This window comes from Quercus lobata, chromosome 4, assembly GCF_001633185.2.
Source record: "Quercus lobata isolate SW786 chromosome 4, ValleyOak3.0 Primary Assembly, whole genome shotgun sequence".
Taxonomy (NCBI): Eukaryota; Viridiplantae; Streptophyta; class Magnoliopsida; order Fagales; family Fagaceae; genus Quercus; species Quercus lobata.
This window is the reverse complement of record NC_044907.1, coordinates 28,669,374-28,687,248: the sequence shown is the minus strand read 5'-3', so window position 1 is coordinate 28,687,248 and position 17,875 is coordinate 28,669,374. Positions and strand designations below refer to the sequence as shown.

Sequence of the window (17,875 nt, the reverse complement as noted above, 5' to 3'; positions counted from 1 at the left end):
CATATGCTTTAGGCATTTTCATGTATATATCATTATCTAATGACCCATATAGATATTCTCTTACCACATCTATTAAATGCATGTCTAAATTTTCTATTACAACCAAACTAATCAAGAATCTAAATGTAATTGCATCCATTACATGAGCATATTTTTTGTCATAATCAATGTTAGGTCTCTATTAGAAACCTTGTGCCACCAGTAGTGATTATACTTCATAATTTCATTTTTCTCATTACACTTTTGTACAAATACCCATTTATATTCGATAGGCATTACACCTTTAGGTGTTTGGACTACAGGTCCAAATTCTTCACGTTTTGCTGGTGAATTTAATTATGCCTAAATTGCCTCTAAGCACATTGGCCAATAATTTATGCATTGACATTCTTCAACATATTGTGGTTCCATTTCATGATCATTATTACTTTTGGTAATGTCAATGGCAACTTTGAATGAAAATACGTTGTCGACAACAATTTTTTTTTATCCCATATTTCTCTTGTACTCGCATAATGTGTTAGGGTCATATTTTTTTGTAATTGGCTAATCCTTTGACAAAATGTACTTTACTTGTAATTGGGTATATCTAAGATGTGTTTAGTACTTTAAGAAACATGTTGTTCAAGTCAAGTATTAAAAACATGAAGATTGATCCAAGAAAAAAGTGAAGAAAAACTGCTCATTAATTCTTGACAGATAGCTCAACAGATAGCTTCTATTTAGACTTAATTCAAAGCTCGCTAGATAGCTCGATACCAGCTCGATCTATTGAGAATTACGATTTTAGAATTTCCAGATCTAAAATCCGGCCCAAACTTATGTGTTTGTTTAGGGTTTTCTTTCTCATAACCCTAGACATATATAAGGCTTATTTTAAAAGTTGTCAATATACGGATATAGTAACCAAGTGCTTCTTGATCTTTATTGTTGATGAAGTGAAGAACTTTGCAGCCAACAACAACCATTCAAGTTGTTGGAGTTAGTCACGTATTAGGATCCGTACAAAGGAGTTAGTCACAAATTGGAGGTTTGTGCATCAAGGGAAAGAAGGCCATTACAAGATCAAGTTCAATTGGGTATTGGAGCGAAGGTTCAATTATAGGTTGGTATTTTGGGATAGGCCAGGATAGTTGGTAAGTGATTGTTGATTAGTGAATTCTTGGAAGTGGTGCCCATAAAATCACCGGTAGGGTTTTTGCCTTGCTAGATTTTCCCTATTTGTCAACAAATTATCGTGTCAAATTTATTTTTCGCTGCATTTAGTATTTTTGGTGATTTGTTGGTGCCTTCATAATTTGCATGCAATTGAACCTAATTAATCAACTTGGGTAATTGAATTAATTAACCAGGGTCAAACTATCTTAACCCAACATAATGTATTGAGATCTCATTATGTTTGTTTTTAGACCCCTTAAAACACAACTGAATTAACCAAGTAAATTAGCCAAGTGATTACTTAGTCCAACTTTCAGATATAGGTTAACACAATCATGTAATCATATCATGCAAAACAGCGAAAATATAAATAACACAATGATATGATGACCTAGGAAACCACACCGGTAAAAACCTGGGGAGGATTTAACCTAGCTATCCTCAAGGTAAAAAGCAAATCCACTAGAATGAATCGAAATTTTACAATAGCGACTTAGACCACTAACATCCTATTGTTACCTACCAGTAGAAACTTACTGACATGACCACATGCAAGCTCCGAGACCACGGACTCCTTCTTTCTTTGGCCTTTGCAAAACACAAACACTCACGTTTGTGACTTTGAGATCCCATTCAAAAGTTTAGCAACATAAACTCTCCTGTTAGTGACTCCAAGATCACCCTTGAAAGTTTAGATCATCAGCACCTTTGATGACTAGAGAAGGCAGCAACTTCTACAATACCGGATCTTGAGATTTTTCAATTAATAACACCAGTAGAAAATATGAGAGAGCTTTTTAGGAACAAAATCCTAAATACAAAAGAGGCACCCTCTTTTCTCTCTAAAAAGCCTAATAAAAACGTGCTTAGGGTTTCCTTTATATACTGGGAGAAGTAGATCTGAAACCCTAATTCTTAATAGGATTGAACTGTTGTTTGGGCTTAATTAAAATTCTGCAGATACGACTTTCGATCGATCGAGCTTGTCTTTCGATCGATCGAACCAGACAGATTATGAAATTTTCTTCCTGCAACTAGTATGTTCTTGAATCTTGACTTGAATCACCTTGAGCATTGTCTAATAATACCTATAGACTCTAAGATCTATATCTAGATAAGTTTGTGTTCACGATTTGCCAATTGTTCTAAACTTTTAGAACCTAACACATTATTTTCAAGTACTTGATCCTCTTCAAAGGATAACTCTTTAGGCGACTCCTCTTCAGGATAGTCCTTTTTCAGAGGGTTCAGTTTCAGGAGAATTATGAAATTTGGATAGATCAATTATTTCTATTGTATGCTTCATGGGTATAGCTTCTTTAGGAGTTGCGACTTGTTTTTCTTGTATTTTTCTCTTTCTAGGAATTTTATCTTTAGCACCAATAGGTCTTCCATGCTTTAGGTGTGGTTTAAACTCATTTTTTGCTGTGTTGATGGATTGCTCTATAGGGACTTCAATCCTTGTTGGGGTACTAGCAGCTGGAATGTGAGATTTTACAATTTTCTTATTGTTAGTGAATTCATTTGGTAACTGGTTTGCAATACTTTGCCAATGAATAATCCTCTGAACTTTAAGTTCACATTGATTTGTATGAGGATCAAGATGAGATAACATCAAAGAATTCCAATTTATCTCTCATTGTGCTTCTAGCAACGACTTTTCTCCCCCAATGTCAGGAAGACTATATCATCAAATGACAATCATCAAAACATGCCTTAAAAACATCACCAGTTAAAGATTTAAAATATCTAATAATAGATGGAGAATTAAAACCAACATAAATACCAAGTTTACGTTGATGACCCATTTTAGAGCGTTGTGGAGGTGCAATGGGAACATATACAGGACAACCAAATGTTTTTCACTTGATTGTTGACCACAAACAAATTTCATTGGAAAGTGTTTATGGTAAGCAGTTGGCCTAATATGAATTAATGATGCAACATGTAATCGACCATGTCCCTAAAAAAAAAAAAAAAGGTAATTTTGTTTTCATAAGCAAAGGATGAGCAATCAATTGAAGTCTTTTAATTAGTGATTCAGCTAAACCATTTTTTTAGTGTGTGTATGTGCAACAGGGTATTCAACATCAATTCCAACTAACATGCAGTAGTCATTGTATACTTGAAATATAAATTCACCTATATTATCTAAGCGAATTTTCTTAATTGGAAGACCAGGAAATTATGATTGCAACCTAATGATTTGAGCAAGCATTCTAGCAAATGCAGCATTCTAGCAACTGCAGCATTCCTAGTAGAAAGTATATAAACATGTGACCATCTTGTTGATGCATCTATTAACAACATAAAATATCTGAATGGTTCACAAGGTGGATGTATAGGTCCACAAATATCTCCTTGAATTCTTTCTAAGAAATATGGAGATTCAATACCAATTTTTGATGGTGATGGAAATTATGACCGCAACCTAATGATTTGAGCAAGCATTCTAGCAAATGAAGCATTCCTAGTAGAAAGTAGACAAACATGTGACTGTCTTGTTGATGCATCTATTAAAACCATAAAATATCTGAATGGTCCACGAGGTGGACGTACAGGTCCACAAATATCTCCTTGAATTCTTTCTAAGAAAGATGGAGATTCAATACTAATTTTTGATGATGATGGTCTGATAATTAATTTTCCTTGAAAACAGGCACTACATGAATAGTCACTAAGTGAAAGAATCTTCTAATTCATTAGGGTGTGTCCTTGAGAGTTTTCAATGATTAGATGTATCATTGTTGATCCTAGATATCCAATACGATTATGCCAAAGCATAAAGATTTTTGGATCATAGCACTTTTGATGCACTACAACATTTGCTTCAATTGATCTCAATGTAGTATAATATAACCCATTAGAGAAAATATGCAGTTTTTCTAATATGAGCTTTTGGCTTGAAACCATTGAAGTAATATAAAGATATTCTTTATTGCCTTCATTATAGGTTTCAATATGATAACCATTACTCCGTATATCCTTAAAGCTAAGTAAATTTCTTTTAGATTTAGAAGAATACAAAGTATCGTCAATACAAATTTTTTTACCTTTAGGCAACATGATATATGCTCTTCCAGAGCCTTCAATTATGTTCGACGAACCAAATATGGTATTAACCTTAGCTTTGATAAATATTAAGTTTTATAAATACCTTTTATCTTTAAGGATTATGTGCATTGTTGCACTGTCAGCTAGACAAAAATCTTCCCCAATCATCTTGGAATTAGATCCATTAGTAAGATTCATGTCTTTTTAAGTATGCAAAACATATACATTGAATTTTAAAACTTTGAAAGAAAATAAACATATAATGAAGCAAATTTAAATTCATTATTGATTACAATCAGAATACAAAGTAGAATAATGGTATTGCATAACTATTATGTTGAGGTACACAAAGATCATAAGGAGAAGACTAAGAAAAAAAAGGAAAATCATATTGCTAATATATATCTCTATCTTCTCTCTGTTTTATGATGTGTTTTATCATGGATGTATGCATACATATATATAGAGGGAAGGTGAAAGTGGAAAAGCTTATCACTTGTGAGGCAAAATCTCTTAGTATATTGCTTTCAGATTTTTGCCCCCTTAGTGCAAAGGGTGGATGGCTGATAAGCCATCCATGTGAACAATGAATAGGTTTATGGGTGTGTCAGAATAATTCATGTAATATCCTGAATCATAGGGTCTTTTTAGACTGTTTAATTAGTAAGATCTTATATGTGAAATTTAAATTGAACTTTATTAATTTAAACACAAACATAGTTTACATAGCATAATGTAATGATACAATGAGAGGAAATATTTAATATGCATGATCTTTTGATCACCAATCAGATTCTCAACCTCTTTATTTATATCCCCAAAGAAGTCAAAAGCTTCAAGATGAGTAACATTTACTCCATTTGAGGTATTAAGGTAATCTTCTGGATCACCGACTTCGGCAAGGTTCACTTCAACTCCTTTTCCTTTTTCTTTCAAGGAGGCTTGGTACAAGTTTTCCAAATGCTTAGGAGAACGACATATACATGACCAATGCCCTTTTATGCCATACCTATAACATTTGCATTCATTTCCCTTTCGAGATTTATAATGCAAATCTTTGCCATTTTCTTGTTACTTTTTTCTCATTCTGATTCAACCTTTTGTTATAAGTGTTGGGAAATTTAAACCCTGATTGATAGAATTAACAAGTTTTAAACCCAAGTTGTTAATTAGATATATTATGAATAATCCTTGGTTAAACAAACAAACATCAATATCATGTCAAAATAATGCACAACGGAATAGTAAACAAGACAAGATATGATGACTCAGGAAAACCAATGAAATAAACTAGTTTCACAGTAAAAAAACCTAAGGGGAAACCTTCCCAAAAAGAAACCCACTATAATAAAGAGAAGTTTCAGATCTAGTACTAAACCTTTGACCCTAGACTCTACAATCCCAGTAGATGAACGTACAACAGAAACTTTCTACTACTTTAGAACCTCTGAACTCTTCAATATATGAACACTCCAACCACAATCACAATTGAAACCTCCAATTGACTTCAAAAACCTCTTAAAGGTTTTTCTCACAGTAGCACGTCTGTGGTGGTTGCTACGACTTCAGCTTCTTCACCAATGGAATCTTCAGATTTACTTTGAAACTCTTTAGTTTGGTGAAATAGAGAAAACTTGGTTACAAATCCCTAGCCGCATAAACAAAGTGTTTCTTTCTCTAAAAAACCTTCTGATAGATGGCTTATGATGTCCTTTAAATACCTATTCAAACAGATCTCAATTCGGGCTTCAAATGAAGAAGTTATGGGCTTTTTCGCGTTGCTGATTTTTGCTCATCCGCAAAGCTCGATCTATCTAGCTGCTATCGAGCTTCTATCAAGAACAAAATCTCTATAGATCGAGCTGCTATCAAGCTTCTATTGAAGAGATAGTAAGTTTTTAGCTTCTATCGAGAGGTATCGAGCTACTATCGAGGTATACGCTGAAAATGTGTTTTTCTTGAGCAAACTTTATGACTTTAACTTGGTCTTCAATTACAATTTTAAGACACATCAAAACTCAATAAAAGACACATAATTTGGCATGGTTGACAATACCAAAACACATAAACCTAACAATAAGGTGTGTTATGCCCCTTTAAAGGATTTTGAGTACGTCTCCCCTTGTTTTGGTTGTTCTTACCATGTCCACGCCCTCGATTTTTATTTCCTCCATTTCATTCAAAAGACATTCTGTTCACCTCAAGCAATGGTGAGGAGCCGGTTTGTTGGGATAGGCGATTTCTCAGTAGAAGCTCATTATTTTGTTCGGCCACTAGAAGACATGATATAAGTTCTGAATATTTTTGAAACTTACGCTCACGATATTGTTTTTGCAAGAGCATATTTGAAGCATGAAATTTAGTAAATGTTTTTTCTAACATGTCTTCCCCAGTGATTTTTTCACCACATAATCTCAATTGTGAGGTAATTTTAAATAGTGTTGAATTATACTCACTCACACTTTTGAAATCTTGCAACCTTAGGTGCATCTAGTCATAACGAGCTTTTAGGAGGATTATACTCTTATGGTACTCGTATCTCTCCTTTAGTTTTTTCCATAGGACTAAGGGATCTTTGTTAGGAACCGGCCAAATTATGCCAAACGCCTTGTAATCTCCTAATAATTGTTGTATTTCCTTTAGTTAGTTAGTTGAGATCACGATGAGTTAGTTAAGAATTAAGCACATGTAACTCATTTAACGCATGACTTAATTCATAAAGCATATGTTGAATCAACTAGCCAATTATCTTAGGCCACGTGGGCCAATGGCATTAGAGCTAGTCTCCTATAAATACATGGTTGTAATTCAACATTAGATATTAATAAAGAATAAACCAATTACTTAGTGCATCTCTCTCTCTCTCTCTCTCTCTCTCTCTATGGCGGCCTAGGTCCCCTTGAAGTGACCTACAACAACTACTATTCTCATTCACCATTATTACTCTTCCACAATTCGTATTCAAATTCTAGCAAATTCTTATCATTCTTTTTATGTGAGGTACTCAGTTTTTAATTCCTCACGTTGATGGTGGTGAATGAAAATCATTGACTTTGCTTGATTATGTGAGGATGCTTTATTGACATCTTTATTGGTATCTCCAAAGGCCATTGCCTCTAAGTAGATGTCAACATCTAGGATCCATGATAGATAATTTTTGCTTGATATGTCAAGGGTAACAAACTGAAGTTTTGTTAGGTATGACATAATTTATATTTATAACATAAATAGTATTAATAATTACAATATATAAGTATTTATAACATGCAAAATATTAATTAAGTAATACAATATTTAGTCTATGTTATAGACGTAAACTTGTGCTATATATATTACGTAACACATATGAATTAAGTTATAGTGTCACATAAATAATCTTTTACTTCAAGAGGCAAAACGACGATAACTCTCTTTTTGAATTTTGTGCTGAAAATGTGTTGTAAACTAAAGGAAATATAAAGACAAAATAGGAAATATGAGAGTAAGATAATATCTAAATTTCTTCTTTTCTAGTGGTCATTTACCACATTATATTATACATGTACATATCTATCTTTGTTATCTATCTCTCAAAGATTTTACCGTTTCTACCCACAATCACAATGCCTCTTGTACTATCTATTTACAAAAGAAAAAGTTCCAAACAAAGCATTAATTGAAGGAGTAAATTTCTACTCCTAAAATGTAGCTTTTGGCTACCCTATAGATTTAGGCTATGGCTTATGTAGGGGCCAGTTAGTCAGGAGGCACTATTAAGGCTGTACGAATTGGGCCTATGGCCCAATCCGAGGACATTAGCTAATCCGAGGATGGCCAAATGAGGTTATAAGGGGAATGATATAAAGAGAAAAGTAAAGATAGTATGAGATAAGGTCAACAAACGTCCAAGGAGAAAGGCCATCTTAGGAACAAGGGTCTGAGGTCAGTAAGAGTGCCATATCACCCTAAACTTTCTTCAAAATTACATTACAACTAGGAGTTGGACATTGGACAAAGGGTAAGAAAAGGGGGGCAATAAATATCTTCAAAAAGCTGCTACCTCCACATTAAATGCCTCCCAACTAACTCTCTGACCGCATTAATGTGGAGGTGATACCTGAACAGTGGTCAAGCAGCCTTACAACCACTAGTTGATGGTTCTAGGAGGTGTTGGATGGGACAAGAAGAAGTTCCCAGAATCTAACATACACGTGTATGGCAGGGATGATACCAAGATTATAGTATATAGCTTGAGAAGATGGCCTAAAAGGAAGGATCGGAGAAAATCAAGAAATTTTTATAATAATACTGTGAGCTCTTGTAACTTTGTTCATAAACAAGACATTATAATATAAACTCCTCAGGCCACTCCGAAGACAGACTTTCTTATTTTACTTGTATTTAATAGCCTTAAATTAGCAAATTTTATTGTTTTTCTTCTGGAGTAGATCTAATTATTTCATCCACGCTCTACAAATTTATTGTTTGGGCTTTTTGAGCTAAAACCCAATCTTATATTGGGTCCAATCCGAATTCAATCCTTACAGCTTACATGCAACCCATATGTTTACAAGCCGGCCATGTGTAATATAAAGAGATATTTAACAAAAAAACACAAAATAGAGTACTAGATGGAAATGCTCTTACTAATGATCATAGTTAACTATTAATAAATGAGAAATTTTATGGACACAATAAAATATTATTAAATTTTTACAACATTTTTATTTTTAATTGTGGTGGGCCCTAATAAAATATTTTGCTATTTTATTTTGACCTATGACTAACACCTTAATGATAATTTGTTATGTCCCAGCACAATCACAATACAACTTAATAAAAATAATAATATAATACACAAATTTTGGGAGAAGAAGTAGAAAACTCAAGAAGAACGCATTAGAAGAAAAACCACTATAGGAGTGATCAACCCTGTAGAAATTTTTTACAAAATAAAAAACAACTACAATAAATCTATACTCAAAATATCTTTGTAGACAGCTAGACACGGCTTATAGCCTCAACTAGCTTCATTGTGGTCCCTAAATTTTGGAATTGTTCTATAGTACTTCCTCCAAAACCAAAGTCCTTTGCTTCAACACTGTACTCTAAAGAACTCTGAAATTCGTGTGCATGATTGGTATTTGTAGGTAATTATAAGTTCGAGTTTAGGTAATTGTATTTAAAGAAGGATCATGATATATATGGGAAATTCTGTTCACTCGAGGGATCATGATATATATGGGAAATTCTGTTCACTCGAGTAAGGAGAGTGAAGTCTCTTGAAATTGCTCAAGCGACTCTTCATTAACTTGAAATCTTTAAATGCAACTTGACTCACTATCTAACTTACATAATTCGCAAATTAGTACAACCCTCGTTAAAGTAGGGTTTAGCCAACTTGGATCTAAATTCTAACAAATGATAAATTCAAGTTAGGCCTCCCCCCCCCCCCCCCCCCCTTTACGTGAATTTATTTTGGTCCAATCTAAGTGTATGCATATGAGCCTCCCTCCTAAAAATTTAGACCCTCCAGTTCTTGACCTCCTACACCTCACAAACACTTATACTTGTGGAATGATTATCACACTAAGGGTACGCGGTCATAAATTAGACCTATATAACTTTGTCAATGTTTCATCACTTGATAACTTTTTATTGAATTTAATTCTTGAAAAAATCACCATTAGATGACATTGTTCGTCCAATTTTTTATATTTAAAACCCAAATTTATTGAATTTAAAAGACGAAATCCAAATATCCAATAGATTTAAAATTTATACGAACCAACCTTGGGAAATGTCAAGCTGAAACCTCTTTAACAATTTTCAATCAAGGACCTCTTCTCCTTTCCTTCTTGGATTCTAACTTGAACTTGCTTGGATGTTAATGAATAAGTTCCCAATCATTAATAGTGACAACTTAGGACATTCCCCAAGAACTCATCAAAGTTTTAGTTAAATTTTGGTTAGAAAGTCTTTTTTCTATTTTATCTATCTACACCAAGTCGTTGCAAACTCGCAATCCCCCACATCCAATTAAGTAGTGACACCTAACCCTTATCTTTTTTTTTTCTTTTTTCTTTTTTAGTTTATTATCATACCTAACTCTCGCATTTTCCTTTTCATATCTGTCCATCATCTAGTTCCACTTTCTTAAGCTTGTCTTTTTTCTATACTTTTTCATTCCAACTTTCTTCTCCGTCTAATCTCTTCCTTTCTACCTTTCAAAGGCTCTATTTTTTTTTTTTTTTTTAAAGAAGAAAAAAAATGATAGAAGGATAATATAAATCCTAAATTTCTCGAAATATGAAAATGTGTCGGAGATGAATTATAAGGCTCTTGACCTTTTTCGATCGGGCACTATTTCGTTAGAAGAGTAAAAACTTAGAGAGATGAAAGATAAGATAATTTTGAAGTGAAAATTCCATAAAATTTTGGGTCTATTTGAGATCGGTATATTTTGTTGAAATTGAAATCTTTTTACTGAAAGTACTGTAGATAAAGATAAAAGTTACAGTGAGATTCATGAATAGTATAAAAAGTACAGTGGAACGCATGAATAATACAAAAAATACGCTAAATATTAAAATAAACTGATTTTTTAAACTGAGCCAAACACACACTTACAATAAAAGATACATGAAAAAAGAAAAAAGAAAAGAAAAAAAGAAGCTACATCAAACTGACCCCAAATTTGTAGAGCAGTTATACCACGACATTTTAATCATAATAATACAGAATTGGCAAATGCTAGAAGTTTTCTAAACATTTGTAAATCTTACTTTTACACATGTAGAACATTTGAATCAAACCTCGTAGCACAAAAGGCAAAGCAGCTGCAGTCAAGACGTACCGAAATCTATAAGATTCATGAGGTGTGACAGCAAATATGGCAGATCCATAAGTCACAAGCATTGAAGCTGTGGCAATCAATATTTCTAAATGGAAAGGGAACCTATATGTGAGAGACATAATGACCAGAACCGATGTGGAAAGCGCCACAGTGTTAAAAACCAAGAAAACATAGTATGCTTGTTTTCTAGAGGCATAAATGGCACTTCCTGGTCTGTGTCCATGGTCATCATCTTGCCAAACCCCGCCGGGAGGGTTAACCCCAGCTTGAAAGGTCACTGCAGCAATCAATGTAGCAACTATTAAGAGAACGTTTCGAACTTCGATAGCCGAGTCCTCGCCATCCTTAAATTGGAAGTGTGTAAACCAGCTCTTGCTCCTTGTAGTTGAAGGAGTAGCCATTTTCTTCAAACATTTACAATGTACCAAAGCTTGTGTTAAGGACTAGTTATATATAGAATGAATAATGTTATTGTAACTAGCATCTTTTTGGGGGGCAAATTCCACAAGCTTTCCATTTGATGAATTCACACTCATCCCCAAAAGTTTTAAGAAATAATATTCTCACCCTTTTGAGGTCTTATTAATGGAATATTCTGCTAGGAAAGTGAAGATGTAAGAGGAGATGGACTTACTTGTTGCGTTTATTATACTTAAGAAAAAGAGTGTCATTTCAGAGAAACCTCATCTAAAGTTGGTGTATAGTGGTTATACCTAGAGAATTAGAGGAGTATCATATCGGAGAAACCTCATCGAAAGTTGGTGTTAAGTATTCATCTTAATTTTTTCCATACCTTTTGTCGTGTCTAAATCTTTTCCTGGTTGTTAGGTTGGGTCCATCCCAAAATGTTTGTCAATTGCCAAGAAGGTAGTACTGTGGTGCATGTGAATTTACGCGATTTGTCCATATATATAAAAATCTATCCCTCGCTGTTCGTGTTTAAATTTATAGTATTACTTTAACTCTCAAAAGTCAAAAGTTCATGGAATGATGTTAGACTTGACTATAATTTTTTTTTTTTTTGCTAAACTTGACTATAATTTATCTTCTTAAAATTTGAGATGATTTTTATTTTATCCTCTGGCGTTTAGAACTTTGGATTTAAATTCCTTACATTATATAAAGTTAAGTTAGTTAACCTTATGTGCGTCCATGATGCTGATGTGTTTGTTAAATGTCACCTCAACTTGAAATGATGTAGTTTTGCAATTCACAACATTTTTTACAAATTATTAAAGGCTTACCGAGAGTAAGTAGAGAAGAATTGACTGCAAATTAAAGTGATATTACTAGTTACAACTTACTATCTTAGAGCATCCACATCAGTTGGTGGATACTCTTCTATAATACAAAAATATTTTCATTTTACACATTTTGGCCAAAAAACCTCCCATATCAGCTCATGTAAAACTGTGTAAAATCTTCTAAAAATTTTCATGAGCTACAGTAACCGTCTAAATATACACGGTTACTGTAGCCTTGTAAATCAATATTTTATACTATTTTCTTTGTCACCGGTCAGATCCCTCTTCTTTCTCATTTCACTCTCTCTCTCCCTTTCCCTCTCTTCATCTAAATCAACATAGCCGATCAACCATCCACCCACCACCACAATCCAGTACCACCCCACCACCACCATTACAACACATAATAATCCAACCAAAAAATCAATGGAAAACCAAACCAAAAATCAACAGAAAATGGAACCCAAAATCAATAAAAAATCAAACCAAAACTCACACCAAAGCTGCTGTCGCCGCTGCCATGGAAGCTTGGGTGGAGTGTTCGCTGTTGCCATGAGAAAGTGAAAATTTGGACCACTGTTTGTGGCGGTGTTGCAGCTGATCTTTGCTGCCACCGGTGATGGCATGGCGAAGGATTTGGGGCTCTCGGCCCTAGACGGAGCTGAAGGTGAGCTCTGGCTATGGCTGATCGTGAGAGAGGAGGGCAGTTTGGCAACAAAGGTTATGGCTGATCATGAGAGAAGAGAGTGTTATTCTGAAAAATAGAGATGGAGACCGTGTGTGGTGGATGTTGTGGGTAGTGGGTGGTAGGTAGGTGGGTAAGTTAAATAATAAAATAATTATATTAAATGATTATTTAAAGAAAAGATAGTCTATAATAGATGATCTGACGTGGGTGTTTTTATTAATGGCTTGTGTAAAATAAAAATAAAAAGTAAGTTTTTAGTGTAAAATAGACAGAAAATTTTAAACGAACTGATATGGATGCTCTTAACACTTGTTTGGATTGAGAGGGAGTGAGGAGTAATTGAAGAGAGTAGAATAGAATTTGCAAAAAATGAATGGATGCCCTAAGTGCATGAGTAAGAAAATATTTTTAAAAACTTTTATGAGTAAAAAAAGTAATTAATTTTGTTAACAGCTTTTTATATTTCTCATATAAAAGTAATATTGAAATTTCTAAAAATAATTTATTAACAAATATCCTAAAATCACTATTAAAGCTGATTTCTTTTAAAACCATTTGCACATGCTAATAGTGTCTCAAGATCAAGACAAAGGAAGAAGGAACAAGGAACAAGTGCTGGCCAGACCCGGGTCAAGATCCTCCATCAGGTCAACCTTGTGCTCATGAATCCAACTAGAAGACTCGAGTCAACCACTCGTAAGCCCTCTTTTTCTTTGGCCTTTGTTGAATGTTGAATGGTAGAGGAAGCCATAAATGATTCAAAAGAATCATTAGGATTAATTAACAAGAGAAGGACTCAGGAAAATTAAAAAAAAAAAAAATATATATATATATATATTAAATTCAAAAGCAAGACTTAGGTACAATACTTAGATGTTGTTCCTTAGGTTTCCCTTTTAAGATTCTACCATGTGTATTTTTTCTCATGCGATGGAAATGTATTTTTTAATTAAGTAGCCACATGACTAAATCTTAAAAGAGAAACATAAAAACAACTTAAAGTATTGTATCTAAATTTTGTCCTAAATTCAATGATATCAATAAATCTAAGATTTTGTCAAGTTGCATTGAGAAATAAAGAGAATTCTCTTTATTTGTTCATTAAGTCCTCCACCTCATCAAAAATTTGCATCTATGTTATTGTCATTGCATTAATTACATGTCACATGTTAACGCATAAATGCATTAATTTTAAAGTATTAATTATTTGTAGATGGTGTACTAATTATATTTGGGTCATGCTAACGAGTGCCTTTAGGGCATTGATTAACAATCCAGCTAAAGAAAGTTTTTATGGGAAAAGAAAAAAAAATCAATTAATGTTTTTATTTTTTTCATTTCCCATAAAAGTGATATCAAAACTTTCCTAAAATGAATTGTTAACCAATACCCTTGGACACTCGTTAGCATTTCCCATTATATTTATATAAAATGAGTTTATGTGATGGATTTTAAAATTTTATATATGAAATAATTTATTTGAAATACTTATGAAATAAAAAATAAAAAAATAAATTGAGTACTACCATGTGTATTTTTTCTCATGGGATGGAAGTGAATTTTTTAATTAAGTAGCCACATGGCGAAATTTTAAAAGAAAAACCTAAAAAACAGCATTTAAAGTACTGTATCTAAGTTTTGTCCTAAATTCAATGATATCAATAAATCTAAGATTTTGTCAAGTTGCACTGAGAAATAAAGATAATTCTCTTTATTAGTTCATTAAGTCCTCCACCTCATCAAAAATTTGCATCAATGTTATTGTCATTGCATTAATTACATGTCACGTGTTAATAAATAAATGCATTAATCTTAAAGTATTAATTATTTGTAGATGGTGTACTAATTATATTTATATAAAATGAATTTATGTGATGGATTTTAAAATTTTATATATGAAATACTTTATTTGAAATACTTATGAAATAAAAAATAAAAAAATAAATTGATTTGGAAGATGAAATTCTTGCCTAGTGTCGCATTCATTGGAAAAGAATTAGGATATGTTTGATAACTGTTTTTTCTCCTTATTTTCTGTTTCCAAAAACAGTTTTCTATTTTTGAGATTAAAAAACCTGTTTGGCAATCCAAAATGGACAAAAAACAAAAATTATTCTCAAAACTCAATTTGTGAAGGAAACTGAAAATATGCAAAAAACTGTTTTCAGTTTCCATTTTTCAAAAGTCAATAAAAACACGCATTTGAATTAATGAATCTATCTCATTTAATGAGTTAGTATTAGAGATCAAATCCTAGTAACAACATATTTTATTATTTTCTATTTTTTTCTTCAAAAAACTATTTTTTAAATTTCAACTAACCAAACATGTTTTTGATTTCAAAAATACAAGAAAATTGATTTTTCTTTATATTCCCAAAAATAAGTTTTTGAAAATAGAAAATAAAAACTGTTACCAAACATAATCTTAGTTAGCATTCCACTTCATCAATTTTTTTTTTCATTTATGTTAATGCATTAATTATATATCACGTGTTAATAAGCTAACTGCATTTATTTTCATGAATTAATTATCTATAAATGATATACTAAATAATATTTATATAAATGAATTTATAAGGTCATTTTTATAAAATTTATATAAGAAATGATTTATTTGGAATATTTATTATTAATAAAAAGATGAAAACAATTTATTTGGATTATGAAATTCTCTCTCATATATGGTTTCTTTGGAAACAATTGAAACAAAAATATCAGTAGACAAGGCAAATTAGATAACACAATCAATAAATATAGAAAATGTATATGTGTATGTGACCAATATTGTATATTTTAATTTATTAATTAGTCTTAATAATTTACATTTTCTAACTCCTTTCAATGACAAAATTTATACATGTGTCTGACCAATACTATAATAAACTAATTTGTACTATGTAATTAAACAATGTATTAATAGGGTAAATATATTTATTTTCATAATTTAATTATTTGTGTAAAATGAATTTTCATTATTATTTTTCTAATATATATATAACAATTAATTGATTTTAAAAATGACATTCTTGCTCAAATTTACTTACTTTAAAAAATATTGGAATAAATTACTAAAAAAATTATTAACGTACACACAATTAAGAGTATAAAATAATTAAATATTTTACGTTTAAATTAGTGAAAATAATCAAATGTTTTTCAATTCACTCAAGTAATAAGTTCATATTATTAATTATATTAATTCTAACAATTTGCATTCCACTTTTTCTAATCACATAGTTGAAGTTGATTCCCCAAATGTTGTAATACATAATAAGTATTGTAGGGACTGAGTTTGAGCACGTCTGCTACTAGATGAGTGGACTCGAGCCCAACTAGCCCAATATAATAGATTTATAAAGAATATGTTTAAGAACTAGGTCTTAGTGAGGATTACAACAATTAGACACGGTTATGAATGGATTGAATAACAAGGATATGGACTAAAGTATGAAATTCTGTCCTCGGGCACTTCGTCCGAGGAACTTAGTGTTCTTATTCTTTCTTCAGTGCTAGGTCACAAAGGTTTCCAAGATCATGCAAATTGCTACCGTATTCTCCTTTCTTTTTTCCGCCCCCTTTCCTGGAGGATTTCTCACATTATATATCCCCCACCAATCGATTTTGGCCCTCCATCTGTTGATCATGCAGGTCACTACTCAAATGCTTGTCACATCAGCCACCTTCCCAAACCTCCAGTGAGTTGCAGCAACTAAGACCGCACTGTTCAGGGGTCATTTCCTTATTAATGCGGCCAAAACGTTAGTTGTGAGCATTTAATACGGAGGTAATAGTTTCTCCTTGAACTGTTCCTACACCATGCTCCCGTGGCTGTCCTACAATGCTTGTCCTTTTTCTTGGGACGCTCTGGGAGGCTGCCGTTGATGGCAGGCCGTTCTTCCCTACTAGGATATGGGTTGGCCGAGGACAGGATTGTCCTCGACTACGTTTCTGGGCCACTTGGACTTTCTTTATTCGTCCTCGGCGTGGGCCTTGGGCTTAATATGAGATGGGCCGGGGTTGCCAAAATATTTGACCCCACAATAGCCCCTCAAAATCCTGTTGTCCGGCTCCTCGGACGGAGAAGGGGATTTTGGTGTCATCGGGCCTTTATCATGGCTTGTCAAGTTTTGTCCTCCGTCAGTGCCAGAGCCTCTTCGCTTGTCCAAGGCTAGTTCCTGGTGCTTCGGTATACGGAGCGCGCCCTCATTAAATTCTACAAGCTCTATGCTCCCCACATTCAACGGTGTGATGGTAATCTAACGATGGGGATTTCTTTAACTTTATAGGCGGGAAAACCCGCACGGTTATTTTTAATTGGAGGTATAAATACCCATTTGAACCGATTTTTCTCTTTACTTTTGCACTCAAGAGTTCTTGTGCACATATCCTGAGTTCAGTCAAATCTCCAGCCAAACTCACGTCTCTTTTCAGCATAAAAAGCCTGTCCGAGGAGCTTTGCCTCATCTGTAAGTTTTCTTCTCTCTCTCTAACTCACGTTTTCTCTCTTCTAAGTTTCTTTTCCTCTTACTCCTCTCCTTCTTTCGTCCTTCCCTGAGTTTTTTTTAGCCGTTTCTAGGGATGGGTAAATTAAAAAAGTTGGTTGAGTCTGAAGAGGCGATGGAGAAATTCATCGCCGATTATAGGATACCCCCTAATGTAGGCTTAAGGTACTGTGAAGAAGGGGAGTGGCATTTTAGGAGGCAAGAGGGTGAAGTAGTGATTCCTATGATCGCCTTCATAGAAGGTGGTATGAGAATCCCTATGGGGCCAGTGATGAAGGACTACCTTAGGCATTTCCGATTAGCTCCCACCCAGTGCGCTGCCAACGTGTTTAGGATCCTGGGTTGTGTGGACGCTTTAAACGAGAAAATGGGGTTGAGGTTAACCCATCACA

At 33.3% G+C, this 17,875-nt stretch overlaps 1 protein-coding gene across 1 annotated transcript; it reads right to left on the bottom strand.

The window, feature by feature from the left end:
• Positions 1 to 10,944: 10,944 nt before the first annotated feature.
• LOC115984987 lies at positions 10,945 to 11,448 on the bottom strand. Its single transcript, XM_031107963.1, has one exon. It carries the CDS (start codon positions 11,446 to 11,448, stop codon positions 10,945 to 10,947), a length of 504 nt encoding a protein of 167 aa, XP_030963823.1.
• Between the last annotated feature and the right edge of the window lie 6,427 nt (positions 11,449 to 17,875).